The sequence below is a fragment of the Sipha flava genome, unplaced genomic scaffold (genome assembly GCF_003268045.1).
Source record: "Sipha flava isolate LNK unplaced genomic scaffold, YSA_version1 287_pilon_pilon, whole genome shotgun sequence".
Classification (NCBI taxonomy): domain Eukaryota; kingdom Metazoa; phylum Arthropoda; class Insecta; order Hemiptera; family Aphididae; genus Sipha; species Sipha flava.
This window is the reverse complement of record NW_020272956.1, coordinates 90,071-107,388: the sequence shown is the minus strand read 5'-3', so window position 1 is coordinate 107,388 and position 17,318 is coordinate 90,071. Positions and strand designations below refer to the sequence as shown.

Here is a 17,318-nt window from a genome sequence, read left to right as displayed (position 1 = left end):
CGCCGCCGCGCTGCCACGCCACCCTGCAACCGCGCGGCGTGACAATACGTAGTCCAAGCTTTTGCGGTCGCCGTCGTCATCGCCAGCGCACGTGCGTTATTCGCGAACGGAAGTCAAAACACGGCCGACCGCTCTCGTAATTCTTCCCTATTACTGTACCCCTCTTCTCGGACATTCCCTACGCTCAACGCCGTCGGACAGCAATACGATTAAGACGAATAAAAATAGTAAAATTCTTATCCCCCAAGGTTTTCATTTTGTTGTTTTTTACCCGCTATTTGACGTCCGTCTCGTAGCCGCAGTGATCTGGCGGTGAAATCGTCGGTACCGCGGAAATGGAACCACGGCGGCCGCGCCGGCATCCCGTGGTCATCGTTCTGCTGGCGGTCATGGTACTGGTCAGCAGAGCGGGCGGAAAAACGTCGGCCACCGCATCAGACGCGTGTTCGCTCTCGGAGTTCGAGTGCTCCAACTCGGACGTCAACGTCCGCTGCGTGCCGGTCATCAGGTACTGCGACGGACACCGAGATTGTCCGGATGGGTCCGACGAGCCTCAGTACTGCACGCGTGAGTATATTATTCAACAATATTGTAATAATAAATATGAAGAGGTGGTTAAAAAAAGGCATTTAAGATTACAAGTGTAGAGTAACCGGTGAATATGAATGAAAGGAGGATGACCGTTTAGTGGCGAATGCCTATTCCATACGTAGATGGAAGAGATTTCGAAGATAATGAAGAAGATAATACGAAATATAATAATACTCACCTATCGAATATCAAATAGTCCTTCCATTAACCAATTATAATTAAAGTGTTTGTATACATGTATGAATATTACCAATTAATTTGATGTGCCCGAAAGTTCAACACGTGCGATTGTATATTAAATACGTGAATGCCATGCGTTTGAATTTTGTTTGTAAAATAACGGTGGAAACTTTGAACGGAAGAAGTAAATCAAAAAAACTTGTGTACTATTCACGAGCACGCAATTTTTTCCACGTGTTTTTTCATCGTCTGCAAATTAATTTTTTCCCGCCACTTGATCCTACACAGTCTGTTCGAAATGCAAAGGCAACAGCATCATCCACCCTAATGAACCGTTGTACGCACTTGCAATGGAAAAACGGTGACGTGTCATGTTTCCCGCGTTATGTATATATACAGATATTATTAACATTATAAAAATATTATTTATTCGATCGTTACCGGCTGTTAGTTGTACTTGGAATGGCAAGCATGGTTTTTGTTCTTAGTCAGGACTTATTCTAAAGCGCAGTTGGGCTTATTTTGCGTATTTGGAAAAGATAGATGCGCACTTGTTAATAAACTTTTGCGTAATTGATTTTTAATTCAATGTTGTTTAGTGTTATTTTATACATTACATTATGATTTATAAACAAAGTAAAAAGCAAATTTATTAAAAAATATTAAAAAAAATACTTTGAACACGAATGTAAATTATTTTATATCTTTTAAATACATTACATATTAAATTACTTCACATAAAAGCTACACATTTTATAATTTTTAACTATAATTTAACTGTATATTTTGAGATCATAGTTCTATTTTGATAAGCTTATTTAAACAAAATGCGTAGTTGATAAAAATCCTTAGAATAGTCCCTGTTCTATGTCGTAAAAATATAAGTTAAGTAAAAAACCGTAGTAATAATAATAATATATACAATATAATAATAAAACAACTGTATTGAAAGTGAATCATGTATGATGATATTGGTACAAATATTACAAACGTATTACAAACATTCATCCTCCCTTTGGAAAAAAAAAAAACGATTGCTATAACGAATTTTCGAAACTAGTGTGAGCAAGCGCGCACGCGCGTCATTCAGACCAAATGGTTGAAAACTTTCAGTTGATTACTCTTATGACCTCGTATATTTATACGCTATTCGTATATGCATAATATACACGTATACGACACCCCAAGTCCACTACTATTTTCGAAGTATAATGTTGCTGATCTTATCATCGGAAAACTCGTCGTATTCCAATACTATTCCTACCATGAAAACTTTTTTACGGATTTATTATTAAATAAATCGATTCGGATAAATTTGTATATACATGCATGGTTGTTCATTTATATACGTATTATGCAGACCTTCAAGTACCGACACAATGACACTAGTTATGGGTTTTATTGTTATATTTGTGATTATTTTATATTTTGATTTGTACAAGCGTTTATTACGGTTTTATGTAAATATTCCCTGCTGTAACTGTAGTGCATAAATTTAAATGAAAACTGACAGACGGCAAATTAAATCTTTGTAATTATACACGTACATAGTACAAAAAAGTACATTGTTTAATCGATAATTAATTAAAAATTACATCGCTTAAAATATTTTAAACATTTTCGACGTGAGACTTGATTAAATCACTTATAACGTCGAGTTCTAAAACCGTTTCCGCGGTATTATTAGCTCTATTTAAGAAATATCATGATAATCGATATAAAAATGTTGGTATCTAATAATTTTATCAGACAGTGCTGTTAATGAAACTATTTGATTTTCGTTTCGACTTTATAGCAAAGTTGGTTTTCATTTTCATCGTGACTTTTATGGCAAAATAACCAATAAAACATATATGGTTCTCATGGTTAAAGGTGTAGTTTTTAGTCACTATATGACAGTCGATCAGTTATTGACACAAGAACGTGGTAATAAATAAGCGTAAACGAGTATTGTTAATCGTGTTGTTGGACACCATGCATTTCTACATACTATAACACTATGGATTCCACGTGTAATGAGGTCATGTTACAGGAGAAGCAAACGTTCGGGGAGTTCGCGGTGAAAATTTATAGATTTTCAGTGACCACTCGAAATGTTTTAGCGTTTATAAACCATTCAACTATAGTGTAGACTCGTGCGCACACGGGATGGATAAAAATAATACGATTGTTTCAACATTTTCGGTGAACGCAGATCGTGACGAGAGAAAAATATTTTTCGATAACTAATATAACAATTTTGACTATTATAAACTTGTAATCTTACGAATAAAACAATTTACTAAATAAAAAATATTGAAAACAATTAAAAATAAACAGCTAAAATAACAAATATCAAATATAATAATAAATTCCTCCGAGTTTTATAATTTTCTGAATATTATGTTATGGTTTCCAGGAAAATTTAAAAGCAAGAGTATATAAATACGCATAAAATAGAATCCATGTGATCTATGCCATTGGTTATCGCATCCAATATTTTCTTTACTCAAGTGAAAATCGTTTTAAATTATTTCAAATAATAAACTGTACATATATTCGAAAAACATATATTGTATACATAAATCTGTATATATGAAAATATATTTTATACTTCTGTAAGTTTTTCTTTATTCAAATTTATTCATGGGTCTATTCAAAAATATTTATCTAAATGATCGTTATTCACCCTTGGAGCTTATTTTTTTTATAATTAGTTTATTTTAACACAAGAAGTGCGGCAGTGTATACTAAGCATTTAGTATGAATGAACATTATACAAATGTACTTAAACAAAACGCGTGAAAATCTCATTAAGTATTTGTCATTGTATTCCATTTTAATGCGATTTTCTCTGCGTATTCCTTATAACATTAATGTAAACAACTGAGGCGATTTTGATAATTTTGATATGGACATTATTATTTTTAATAATTAAATTATCTAAGGAATTGTTTCGTTTATAAATGACATAGCACAACGTTATAACATAAAAAATTAGTTAAATATAATAATAGCAAAACGAATTCCACATTATATGAAATTGCTACGCCACAGACAACTTTCATAGCAACTTCTTTCATAGCAGAAATTTCAATGAACTATTTGTAGCAATAATTTTAAAACCTTTACCAAAGAATATAAGTAGTGTAAGTTGTACAAGTTTACAGCTTATTGGTTTAGAAAAAGTTCAATAACTTCAATCAAGTTTCCTATTATTTTAATGCACTTTTGAAAATCTATTATCACTTTCTCAGTACCCATCTGACTATATCTGGTATGTATTAATACTCATGTGTATGATACTTAATTAAGATTATAATTATTAATTATATTATTATTCTCAAGATTATTTTTGTAATTGTATATAAACTTTTTCCTTAAAAATAGGGACTCTTAGTTTGTGCATTGTTTGCTCAGAATAATTTATTTATCAAAATAAATTTAAGCCTATAAAAACCAATTTTAATAAAATAGTGAAAATATGCCCTTTACAAAATTAGTAATAAATATAATTACTGTGTATTATTTTATCAAAATCAAGTTAATAAAAAAAAAAAAAATAAAGATCTAAGCAAATTTTAAAATATTTCTATAAATATTTCAATTAATAAATTTTCTTTTAAAATTTCTGGACTCTTTTGCTAAACATTTATATTTGCTAACACAAAAATAGATAAATCATAAATGTACAAAAAAATATATTAGTTTTATTTATTAGTTTGTAACCTAAAAGTTTTAGCATAAATGTATAAGCAAATAATAATAATAAAGTTTTTTCTATCACAAGTGTTTTTTTTAAATAACTATATCCTCAAATGATCATTAGCTTCTTCTTTTTAGCTTAAAATTAAAAACAAATAGATTAGAATGTAAATATAAAGGATTCCTGTTTCTGTGAAATAAAGATTTAAATATAATATATATTATATGTAAATAATCACTTGGAAGATTTACATTTTATTACGTGTATATAATTTAATTTAATTTAAATGTATTTAAATATAGAACATATTTATACGATAAATAATTAATTTAAAAAATATAACAAAGCTTACAATTAAAAAATATATTTATATTTTTCTTATCATGTTTTTTTTACTGCTCTTTATATTTAAAATATGTATTGAAAATTATTTTTAAATACGATGTACCTACTTACGATTTGAGCGAACAAGACGTTAAAAAAATAACAAATTAAATTGAAAGGATATGTATCTGTATATATTTTATTATGACTGTTTAAATACATTTATATTTCATTAATTTTAAATATGAAGATTGTAAAATTTTAATATCGATTTATTGGATCAATAAATTATATTATACTGTTTTAATACTGTCCGTTTTTTTTTCTTCAAATGTAATTTTTAATGTCAAATATTAGTTGACTGAAACAAGATTGATATATTTTATTTTTGAATTGTATCCAAAAACCTTAGAATTGTTATCATTTAGGTCATAATTGCTTTGTCAGCTATGTATTATTAAGAATACATTAATCTTTATTTGAAAAATCTATGAAATCAATTATGTTTATAAGTTAATGTGTTAATATATTTTTTTTTAATAATCCTCACAAATAATGAGAAAATATAATTTATTAATATAACATCTACCTAATTACAATATGTATGGTGTATAACACAATCTAATGTATTTTGGAAGAATCATAACGTTTTTTATTGTTTTTTTTAGGTATAAATTTTTCTCTTCCTGTTGAATTTGATTTCTTCGTTGATTAGTCAACTTAAAAAATAATGGAAAATTTCCAATGTATATTTTGTGTATCTAATATTTTTTTCTTACATTTGTCATCTCTTTTCATATTGATATTCATTTTCATATCTGTAAAACGTTTCAAAACGTTTTTAAAAGAAACCTATACTCTTTTTTTATTTAATAGAAAAAACAAGATTTTAAACCTTAGTAAAGTTTTTTATGTATTAAGTATTCACTTATAGTTACTCATAAGACTATAAATTATATTCGATAATGACACTTAAATTTAGCAACAAGTTTTTATATGCATACCTAATTTTTATCTAAAACATTATAGATAAAATCCTCACTTTTATACCTCATGAAAATTACTTCCTTTGAATAAAAATTATCGATATAACATTTATTGACTGAAAATTCAGAAGTTAAAATCAAGATTGAGTATGTGGTTCGAAAATTCTTTATAAATCTAAATAATATACAAGGGTCAAAGCACGGTTCACTACGTAATCAACGTCAATTCATTGTTCGTCAATTTATCATACACACTCGTTATTTTGACGTGTATAGTTAATATGCCGTTAAATGTTAAATTGATAAAAATAAAAATAAAATATTGAAAATACGTTAATTAATGTATAAAATTATTTTCATGATTTTTAGTTCCAAGCACGATTTTTTCATTGTCCCGCTATTTCAGTTCTTGAGGATAAATTTGAAATTTGTAATAATAATTAATAAATACACCTATTTTATTAGTAACTAGCATAATACATTTTTATAACAAAACAGAGTCCACGAGATGGTAAATAGAGAGATTTATGGAGGAATGAATCATACGGGGTGTATTTACTTTTGAACAAGTATCTACGAACATTTGATCTCAATATCATATGATCATATACGAGTATGTCCAAATGACCATATATGTCAGTACTATATCTCACAAAAATTGTTTACATGCTCGTATACACATTGATTTACGTATTAAATATTTCATGTTTTAAATATATACTTGTATTATGCTTATATCTAGTAGAAAAAATATTTTTAATTGTACGACTATATATATATATTCATTAAATATTGTCTCAAAGGTATTTTCTGTGTCCAATTTCCAATTTCCAATTTTGAATATGAATCTATTTGCAACGTGGTTGATAGCTTTTACAAAGTCCTGAGTTACCAAAAATAAAGAATAATTATTTTTATTACAGGCTTTAATTGATAATAGTCATTGGTACATGTTTGTAACAAATAATCACTATAAATAAAAAAATTAGGTTTATCTTTGTTAATCGAGCTGATGAAGTATATTAATATTCATAAATGTAGAACAAACGCTTGGTACTGTATAATACCTATATCTAGACATATTTTGTGCTAAAGTTTATAATTGCATAACTTACACGTGGCCCCTTTAATGTTATAAATGACGGCGCATACTCTTATTTCAAAGGATATAATACAATTTACTTATTTTTCTATATAAGGATAGTAGATTTGTTATATGGTTGCATTATATGTATGCTATATAAACCAATTATAATCTAATTCAGTGTGTATTAAATTACATAATTTTTAAAAAGAAATAGAGTTTTTGCAAAATCTAGAATGTTGTATTAAAGCAAATTTTGATTAAATTTTGCGAAAAAAAAAATCCTTTAATATGTCTTGATGTCATTTTGTTTTTTATATCAACATTTTGCAGAAGCCCATGTTTCTATAATTATTATAGTCTGAACAATTTTTGTGTGTCTTAATGTCCCAACTGGGATCAATGAAATTGTACTAGTGGTTCACAATAAAGCGCTCAAATCTTAATTTCATTGATTGCTTTTTGCCTGTCGTTTCATGAATATAAATTTTTATTCATTTATAAATAAATAATAATAAAGAATTGTCTTAGTTCATTATAAACGTAAAAAGTATATTTTTATCTCAGTACTCTTATGCGGTTATAAGGAAAGAAAAATATTTGAATTGATATTATAATTGTAAATATAATATAATATAATATATTCCTATGTTAGCTTATTTTTTTAATGCAATCGATAATAACAAGCTATTTTACAATCATTTGATGAATCATTAAAATAATTTATTCATTACGTAGACATAAGATAATGCCATTATTAAGTATATAATGATTTAAACTGATTACTGATTATCGGTTGATGAAATCTAAAGTTTATCTAATATATAATTATATCTCAAAGTTTAACTTCCTATTGTGCGTACTGTATACCTATAAAATAATCTTTACAATTTGTGTTTACTGTATAATAACAATTTCTGTGTATACGAGAACATTTATTATCGGTAGAACAGTTGTTATAAAAAAAATTAAAAATATAAAAATATATATATATATATCTATCTATATATATAAAAATCTCGTGTCACAGTGTTTGTGACCATACTCCTCCAAAATGGCCTCCAAAACCGATTTTAATGAAATTTTGTATACACATTTGGTAGGTCTGCGAATAGGTTTTTATCTATTTTTTGTACTATTTTTTATTTTTTCATAAATCATAGTTTAATTTAAAAATTTTTGACCCGGTCGATAACTGCGCAATTGAAAATTAATTATTAAATGATACTATTAAAAAAGTATTAAAAACTATTAATTTTATTTTTGGTATTAAATGACGGATATTGCATAAATATTAAATAACAATATCCCGCAACAGGTGCTAAAACAAACAAGAATATTAGTTTTAAGGATTAATATACATATCGGTTGATGATTAGATGCGATCAAGACAATGTAAGTCTACGATGTCATGAGCTTGGTCAACAATTCATGGTCGACATGTATATAAAGATAGAGAGCGAACAATTACGATACTTGCGATTCAATATAAAAAAGCTGCGTGCCGAAGATTCTCAAAAAAATTGTTAGATATCGGTGATAAGAAAGTTACTACAGATGAAACGATATACATACAATTACCGACCTATTTCTGCACAATCATTGATCGCAAGATGCTCTCATTAACCAGAAATTTCCCAATGTACACAGACAATACACAAATCATGAGTTGCTGGCAGAAAGAGCAATTATAGCAGCAAAAAATGTGGACGTCAAAAAATTGAATCTCAAGATACAACATTTGTTACCAGGAGAGTTGGTGTCATACAAATCTATTGATACAGTTTGCGATGCTACTGAAACTGTATATTATCCAACAGAGTTTTTAAACACGTTAGACTTACCTGGCATGCCACCGCATAATTTACAACTGAAGGTTGGATCTCCGGTTATTTTGCTTCGTAATTTCAACCCACCACGGTTGTGCAACGGCACACGATTAGTCATTAAAAAATTAATGAAAAATGTTATCAAAACCATTATTTTAAGTGATAAATTTCGAGGTGAAAATATACTATTACTGCGAATCCCTATTATACCCACAGATATTCCAATACAATTTAAATGCCTTCTATTTCTAATTAGATTGGCAATTGCAATGACTATCAATAAATCTCAAAGCTAAACGATGTCTGTCTGTGGCTTAAATTTGAGCACATCATGTTTTTCGCACGGACAATTATACGTGGCGTACTCTCGAACCATCCAGTTTGTTTGTGTTGGAGAAAGATGGGATAACAAAAAATATTGTACACCCTATTGTATTAAGGAATTGATATTGTTTTTTAATAATATTGTCATAATTAGCGATGTATATAATTTCAAAGGATCAATTTTAATAAATTACTAAAAAAATAAATATTTGATGTTTTTTCATTTTTATATTTCGTCACCGTTCACAGCACTCCATACCTCCTCCATTTATATAACACATCCTTACACGCCTATATTAAATCAGTTATTTTTTTCTAGCAAAATATTCTCTAGAAATAATTTATATGACAAAACAACGTTTGTCGGGTCAGCTAGTATACGAGGTGTGGCTAATAAATAACGAGATTTTCTCTGTAAAAACTTTTTATTTATATTTTTTAATGGTTTAACATTTTTCCCCTTCTATATACTCCCCTCCATGTTTGACACATCGCTCCATTCTAATTTTCCATTGGTTGAAACAGTGTTGGAAATCCTTTTCTTGCAATGTCTTTAACACCTCTGTCGCTTTTGTTTTTACAGCTTCAACTGACTCAAAATGTGTGCCCTTTAACGCACTTTTTAGTTTTGGAAAAAGCCAAAAGTCGCATGGAGCGAGATCTGGTGAATATGGGTGGTGTTGAAGCACTGGAGTTCGATTTTTAGCTAGAAATCGCTTTACAGATAAGGCACTGTGAGCCGATGCATTGTCTTGATGCAAGATCCAAGAGTCATTTTCCCACAACTCAGGCCGCTTTCTTCTTACTCGTTCTCTGAGTGTTGTCAATAATTGAAGGTAATAATGTTGATTCACAGTTTGTCCCTCAGGTACCCATTCTGTCATTATTACACCCTTAATATCGAAAAATACGATCAACATAACCTTCAGTTTCGACTTGCTCATTCGAGCTTTTTTCAATTTTGGTGATTCGGAAGTCTTCCAATGCATGGATTGTCTCTTAGTTTCGGGGTCATATTGGAATATCCAAGTTTCATCGCATGTTATCACCTTTTTCAACAAATCTCGTTCATTTTCCATCTGTTCAAGAATGTCAACGCAAATTTGTCGCCTACCGTCTTTCTGTTCCAGAGTGAGGTTTTTAGGCACCATTTTGGCGCAGACTTTTGTCAAGTTTAATTCATCGTGCAAAATTTGTCTAACGGTCTCCTTGTCGATATTAACCATCTCAGCTATCATTCGAATACTCAGACGTCGATCTTTTCGCACAATTTCATTGATTTTTGAAATGTTATCGTTAGTTTTTGAGGAGCATGGACGACCCACCCGTTGATTGTCTTCAACTTCTTCACGACTCTCACGAAATCGTTTGTGCCACTCAAAAACACGTGATCGTGATAGGACACTATCTCCATATACTTCAGTTAATAAATTAAAACTTTCGGTCGCAGATTTTCCAAGTTTCACTAAAAATTTTAAATTAATACGTTGTTCAATTTTTTCGTCTGGCATGATTTCGACATTCAACACGTAAAAGGTCAATTTAAACGACGCTTACACATAAACTACAAAACGGAAACTGACTAAACTGGTATTGTTCGATGCAGTGATATTCATAGATTACAAATATACTACCATTATAGCCTTATCTACTCATGCCTTATCGCTAAGTAGATAGTCTCGTTATTTAATAGCCACACCTCGTACATATATATATATTTTTTTTTTTTATATGTACATTTTGTTACAGTAAATAACTTACAATTATTTTAAAACTGATAAACTAAATTTGTTAATAATTTAAACTGACATACAGAGATATTTTGAAATAAATTTTTTCTTAGGCTGACGCTGTTTTAATTAAAAAAAAAAAAATTGTTGAATGCAATCAATAAAGATTAAAGTATTGTTGATTTTTACGTAAAGAAAAATAACTGTGTGAAAATATTGACAAATTAATTTTTTATTTTTAAATGTGAAATTATTATTTATTAAAATTTCAGTAGCCTTTCGAGTATTATATAATATTATTTTAGCTATAACTATTAATCTACCAGTTGACAGCTTCGTTGATTAATTTATTATTTAATTCAGTTAATTAATTAAGTCACTAATTACTTATAATTGCCTTGAGCTAACATTTTTGGATTTTTGAAATTTTGGAATTAATGAGCACGTGTCCAAATGAAAATGAAGACCATATATTTTCTTATTGCATTCTAAAATCATACTTAGAACCTGGTTGTCCATTTCCACCTAAACTATGGGCAAATAAACCATCAATTATTCCTAGGTACCTATAGTATATTTTAATAATTGTTTTTTAGAACCATAAATGCAGCAAAAAGTTTCCACCAAGTATATAATGGACAATTCAATAGTGCTCATCCGCTAATGCATGTAGATATAAGCTGAATCAATGACCAGACATAATTCGATTATGAGAAACAAATACAAAAAGTAGTACTATCTGATTTAATAACTATGAATAAAATTGTACATTTTAAAAATGATAAGGTGCATAATAATATTATAAAATACTTAAATTGAATTGGCTATATGTACCATGGACGTAAATTAATATAATTTTAAATTATTTTATTCTATGTACATAAAATAATACATATAATTTTAATATTTTAACAGTAAAATAATAAATCTGACAACGTTGCACCCAATTTCATACGGAATCGTGTTTAAAATGTACCGAGTTGGCAAAATAGTGAATTATGAATTGGTATAACTCAAATCATGTTATCAACGAACTTCATAGGTTATAGATATTAAAGCAACAAAATCTTTGTTAATCCATTTCATGTATTTATTAAACAAATAGCTGATACTCTCTGTTTCCGCTATTGAAAGATGTCTAGTGAAAAGAGATTTCGTCGAGTTGGGATACTTTTTTCACTACAGACATCCCGGTGATCTTTTCATGCATCAGTTAAAAATCGAAACGGCGCCACCGCTGTAGGTGACTCGATTAATAGAATTTTTCTAGGCATCGTACAGTACATCTCATATGTACAATAATATATTAAATTTGTCCGCCACCTATATGGCTAAATATGTGTTGCTTTTGTACGTTCGTTCACTTTCACACGCGCACGCCCGCGTGCGTTTAATTTAGAAGCCTCACCGACACCGAACAAGTGTATAGGATGTGTATACGAGTCTGTAATGTTTCGGGTTCATTAGAACATACTAACTATCCATCCGTGTACCGACGACGGCAGAAATAATAATTCAATTAACGCACAGCAGGTTAGGTGAGCTGTGCAGGTGCGTGGCGGCGGTAGGTAACCGTTTGCAACGGCCCACTCGACGTTTTCCTATGTACGAAATAGCCATCAAACACGTGTATTAGTACACACACACATTGGACGATATTATATAGTCGACACGTCATCAATCACAACGTATTAACGCAGTGTAGATACTATATACTAAATAGTGCATTCCACGTGAAATATGTATATACATTATAGGCAGGGATGGTCAACCCGTGGCTCACCTTGAACAGTTTGCAGCCCGCGAGATTTATCAAACATTTACAAAAAAAATTTATTTTTGTCCAAATAAAATATTCTGGAATGCCCGCACAACGCGGAATCCGTATTATTAATAACGTAATTGCAACAAACTGTTTGTTCCCAAGTATGATAAACCATGTTATGCAAGTAGTCATAAAAACAGTGAATTATCCTAACCGCACCGACAATTAAAAGAGTTCTTGAAAGAATTGAAATCAGAATACGGTGATAGAAACAATAATAATTCATTCCGTTTATTTAAAATACTTATATAATTTTATATGTGGTCCGCAAGATCGTAATTTATTTCCAAAGTGGCCCGCAAGATCATTTGTGTTGGCCACCCCTGTTATAGAGTGTTGTAACTTCAAAAATTTTAAATTTTGATCCCCCGAAGAATTATTAAGTTATAGATTCTGAGTGAAACGGAAAACGTATTGTTGTTATTATTTATTTATCGTATTTTTTACCATAATTTGTTATTGATAATTTTTGTATTGTGAAGTGTTTATTTACACGATTTCAGCCAGAAGGTCCAGTTGTCAAAAAGATGGATAGTTTCTGATAGCGAATTTCATCTAGTAGATACTTTTTTTAATTCCTAAATAGTTTTCTAAACGATAAATTATAAAATAAACGGCAAAATAGAACGAATACCGGTTTTTGACAGAATCGAAATATTTCCAGCGTAAATCAAAAAATAGTAATCATAAAAACTTAACATTTCCTCTAAATCCTAATATCATTTTCCTTTGAAATAATATTATCCTCAAAAGATTTCGAAGATTTTTGTGCCATTGAGAAATATTTAAAGTTTTCATGTTTTCTTAACTTTTCTACTTTAAATGTCGATATAATAAATTTAGTTTAACAAAGAACTTTTGAAAGTTTGATAAAAATTCTTCACAAGCTGTTATTTGCAGTTTTTTATTTATTTTTTTTATTTAGAACTTTCAGTAAAAGCTCAACAACTACATGTATACATATAGTTCACAATTAAATAACTTACAGTTATAAATAATGATAAATTTTAATATTACAATATTTTATAGGGAAAAAAACAAATATTGATAATTATTACAATAGCTAATATTATAAAGGTGAAATATAGATAATGAAGATAGAATCATCGTGGATATTTGCAATTAAGGATTGGGAATAAGTAACGATTAACATAACAATTATTGATCAAAGAATGTCGACATTAAAGATATTAATGGAGTAATAATAGATTTTAAATCATTGAGAATTTTCTTTATATCCTTTGGTTTTTCAGTTGGCAGTTGGTGTACAGTTATGATGGGCATAATCAAAATATTAGTAATCGAGACATTTTTATAAACTAGAGTCATAATCGGGAGGTCACTAAATCAAAATAATAGAAATGTTTTGAATGAAATATTGGATAATATTTAATGACTAGCTGACCCGACAGACATTGTCCTGTCTTAATTATGAATTATTTAATTCGAATTGGTATAATTAATAAAAAAATTTTTTAAAAAAAAGTGTTTATTATTCTAATGCTTTATTATATATAATATACTTATTTTTTTCTCTTGCGCGTGTATAAATAGTTTTATTGGTATTCCGACATGGGAAAAGGTGACATATAACTGGCCATATGAAAAACATGAATTTTCAAGATTGATGCCACAAATACATAGCGACTGCCTTTGAGATTTATTTATCGTCATTACAAATGCTAGCCGCACTGGAAATTGCAACCATTTGAAGTCGAATGGTACGTCGTTCAGAATCCGTAGAATCAAAACGACTTCTCCTTTAAACTTCCCTTTAAAAATTGTGGCTTCGATGACGTTGTACATTAATTTCTTCACTGCAAGTCGAGTGCCGTTACAAAGACGTGACTAGTTTAAATTCCGCAACAACCGATCCGATTTTTAATTGTAGATTATGAAATGGTAATCCAGGCCATTCCAACGAATTTACAAACTCCGTTGGATAGTCGACAACATCATCTTGGTTAGAAACGGAATCAATCGATTTGTATGTCATTAATTCACCAGCTATCTAATTTTAAATTTGAAAATTAATTTCATTGACATCAACGTTTTTTACAGCCAATATAACTCTTTCGCTCAACCATACATGATCTTTATAATTTTGAGCAATGTTTGGGAAAACCTTTTTGATGAGTTCGGTTTTCTAAATTTTCACCCACGACGACAATAGCGACTTCGTTAATTGTTGGCGTATTAAAACGTCTCGCATGTTGTCCTGCAGGTGTCTTATTAGCTCTGATAACAATTTTGTGATTATCAAACAGTATGCGGTCATGAATAATGCAATCAATTCGTTATTGAAATTTCGTTTATAAAAAAAACGTATGGAGTTGTTTCACAATTGGTCTTTTTACCAAAGAAGTCCAAAATGGGCGAAGATGTAATAGAAGAAAAGAATGGTACTCAAAATTTGTTTCCCTCAAAAAGGTTTTCCCTCAAATTACTAAATTGAAACTTTCTTAGTCTTTAGGATGAAGACTTAAGTATGACTGGGTAGCTTTAAAAGATATTTTTTTGATATCAATTATACTTGATAAAGAATTTTTGAATAATGTTATATCATTTACATTTTTAACTTGGATCGGAAGAAGGAGAGTTATAGGAGTACTTACGTGTGGCTTTTTTGAAATAATATTATAGATAGCACCTGATGGACTGTTATCACATGACGCGGGAAACACATCATCATTAGGATCGTTGTCAATTAATAGAGCTGCAAACCAAACCGTGAATAACTTTAGCTTTATGTCGTTGTGTGATGGTGAATTTATGGTTGAGGATAATGATATATTACGCTTGACATTTGGAACATTAGAGGTCGTAAATTCTTCGAATAAATTTTGAAAGAGAATCACTTTACCATTAGAATAGTAAAGAGTACAGAGTTTTTTGGCAATATGTATTGAGATATGAGTACCATATCTGTTATAATATTGAAGTTCTCTTTCCATAGTGCATTATTCGCGTAATGACGCAGTCCTTTGAACTTTTCACTGATAACGGAGCGTATATCTGCATTCGTGCGCACTTCACGACCAAGTTAACCGAACTAGTTATTTGCAATTATTTTACCAGAATATCACAAAAAAATTTAAAAATCTATAGAATATTTAATTTACGCAAAATCTGATATTTAGACAAATTTCAATTAAGCTATATTAATTATTTTGTAGTAAAAAAGTATTAACTGTAATAAAATAATATTAACCGTAGGAACTTGAAATTGAAACTGAATATTAATATTAACATTTTCACCCGAATTCTATGTTTTATTTTGAGAAATGTATATAATTCATCATATAGCTCTGACTTATATACATGATCATGTGTATATAATATTGTTTTTTACTACAAAACAGCAGTTATTGGTTGGATTGATTTAAATTATTTTACACCACGCAATGCACTAAATACCGAAATACGGCTACTGGTACGAACGCCGCCGCGGTCGTATACGTGTCGATATTTCGATCTGTATAGGTATACCGAACTTGTGCAAGCGTGTTCAACGACTGTTCGTGTTTGCCTAAAACGTTATTTATATTTTGTTACTATCCGTATAATACACACACAAACACACAAACATATCCACAAATATATCTACTGTATTTACGTTTATATTCATATAAAACTAAACTTTTATAAAATGCGTGTTCTTTGCTCTAAATCGGTTTACGTTGCTGCGCCGCCGGTTAAGTTGTTGTATTTGCATATATACACATATATATATATACTTACTGAGTATTGCATATACGTCAGCTACGATACAATTTTAAAGCAATTCAACCTATAGTGCAACGCGTTATCGCGTGATGGTTTAAACATCTCGTACACTTTTCATCTGCTGCACCTGTAGCGCGTCGTGTATACAAATAAATAAATGTGTGTGTACATATGTATATATGTATATATATATATATATGAAAGTACGTAAACATCAACCCTTGCACTGGCCGCTGAGATGAAGCACTTAATAATAGCCACCTAATAAAAATAATAGAAATTTTACGAGCGCAGTGCCGTAGTGAATCGTTTGATACGTGCAATCGTCCTCGTGTAAATATTGTGCCTGAAATCCATCAAAGCCTAAACGACTAATTTTATTGCATTATTTACTGCTTATTCAAGCGTGCATGGTATAACTGACTGAGTGTGCTATCAGAACGAGATTATTATAAATTATTATATAATTTAATATTGATATTAACTACTTTTATAAGTCTTCTTAAGTACAGATTATAGTTTTTTTAAGTGATAATTGTTTAGATAAAGTATATTGAATGAAAACCAAGCCAATAAATGCTAGGTTGAACTACATCCAGCTTTAAATATGATTTAGTCTCGAATGGGATTTTATATTGTGGATGCGCTTGTATATCACTTCTCAACACTATACCGCCACTCATTCATTATACTCATTCATTCATATAATAACAACTACATTTTAAAAGTCCAATAATTCTAACTAGCATAACATACTGACTAGCTTATATTTTGATTGGTGTTTGATATCACATTTAGTTATATATTTGAATTGTACTAAGGACATGTGTCGGTTACTGTCGGTATTGTACTGAGCGGGGCCATGTGGTCACGCAAGGCGTATCTTTGTGTGTTTGCGTGTACAGATTCAACTCAACCGGACCGAAAATTAACTTACCCATAATTATTATAATATAATACGACAGCTGAGACTGTATCATTATATATATATATATATATATATATATATATATATATATATATATATATATATA

General features: G+C 29.7%; 1 protein-coding gene across 2 annotated transcripts in view; it reads left to right on the top strand.

Moving 5' to 3' along the window:
- The window catches only part of LOC112685694, a 74,866-nt gene continuing 57,548 nt past the window's right edge, over positions 1 to 17,318 (top strand). For both annotated transcript variants that reach the window (XM_025557636.1, XM_025557635.1), the window contains exon 1: positions 1 to 567. In XM_025557636.1, the coding sequence (XP_025413421.1) occupies positions 336 to 567 (232 nt within the window). In that variant the 5' untranslated portion in view covers positions 1 to 335. The remainder of the gene's footprint in view (positions 568 to 17,318) is intronic.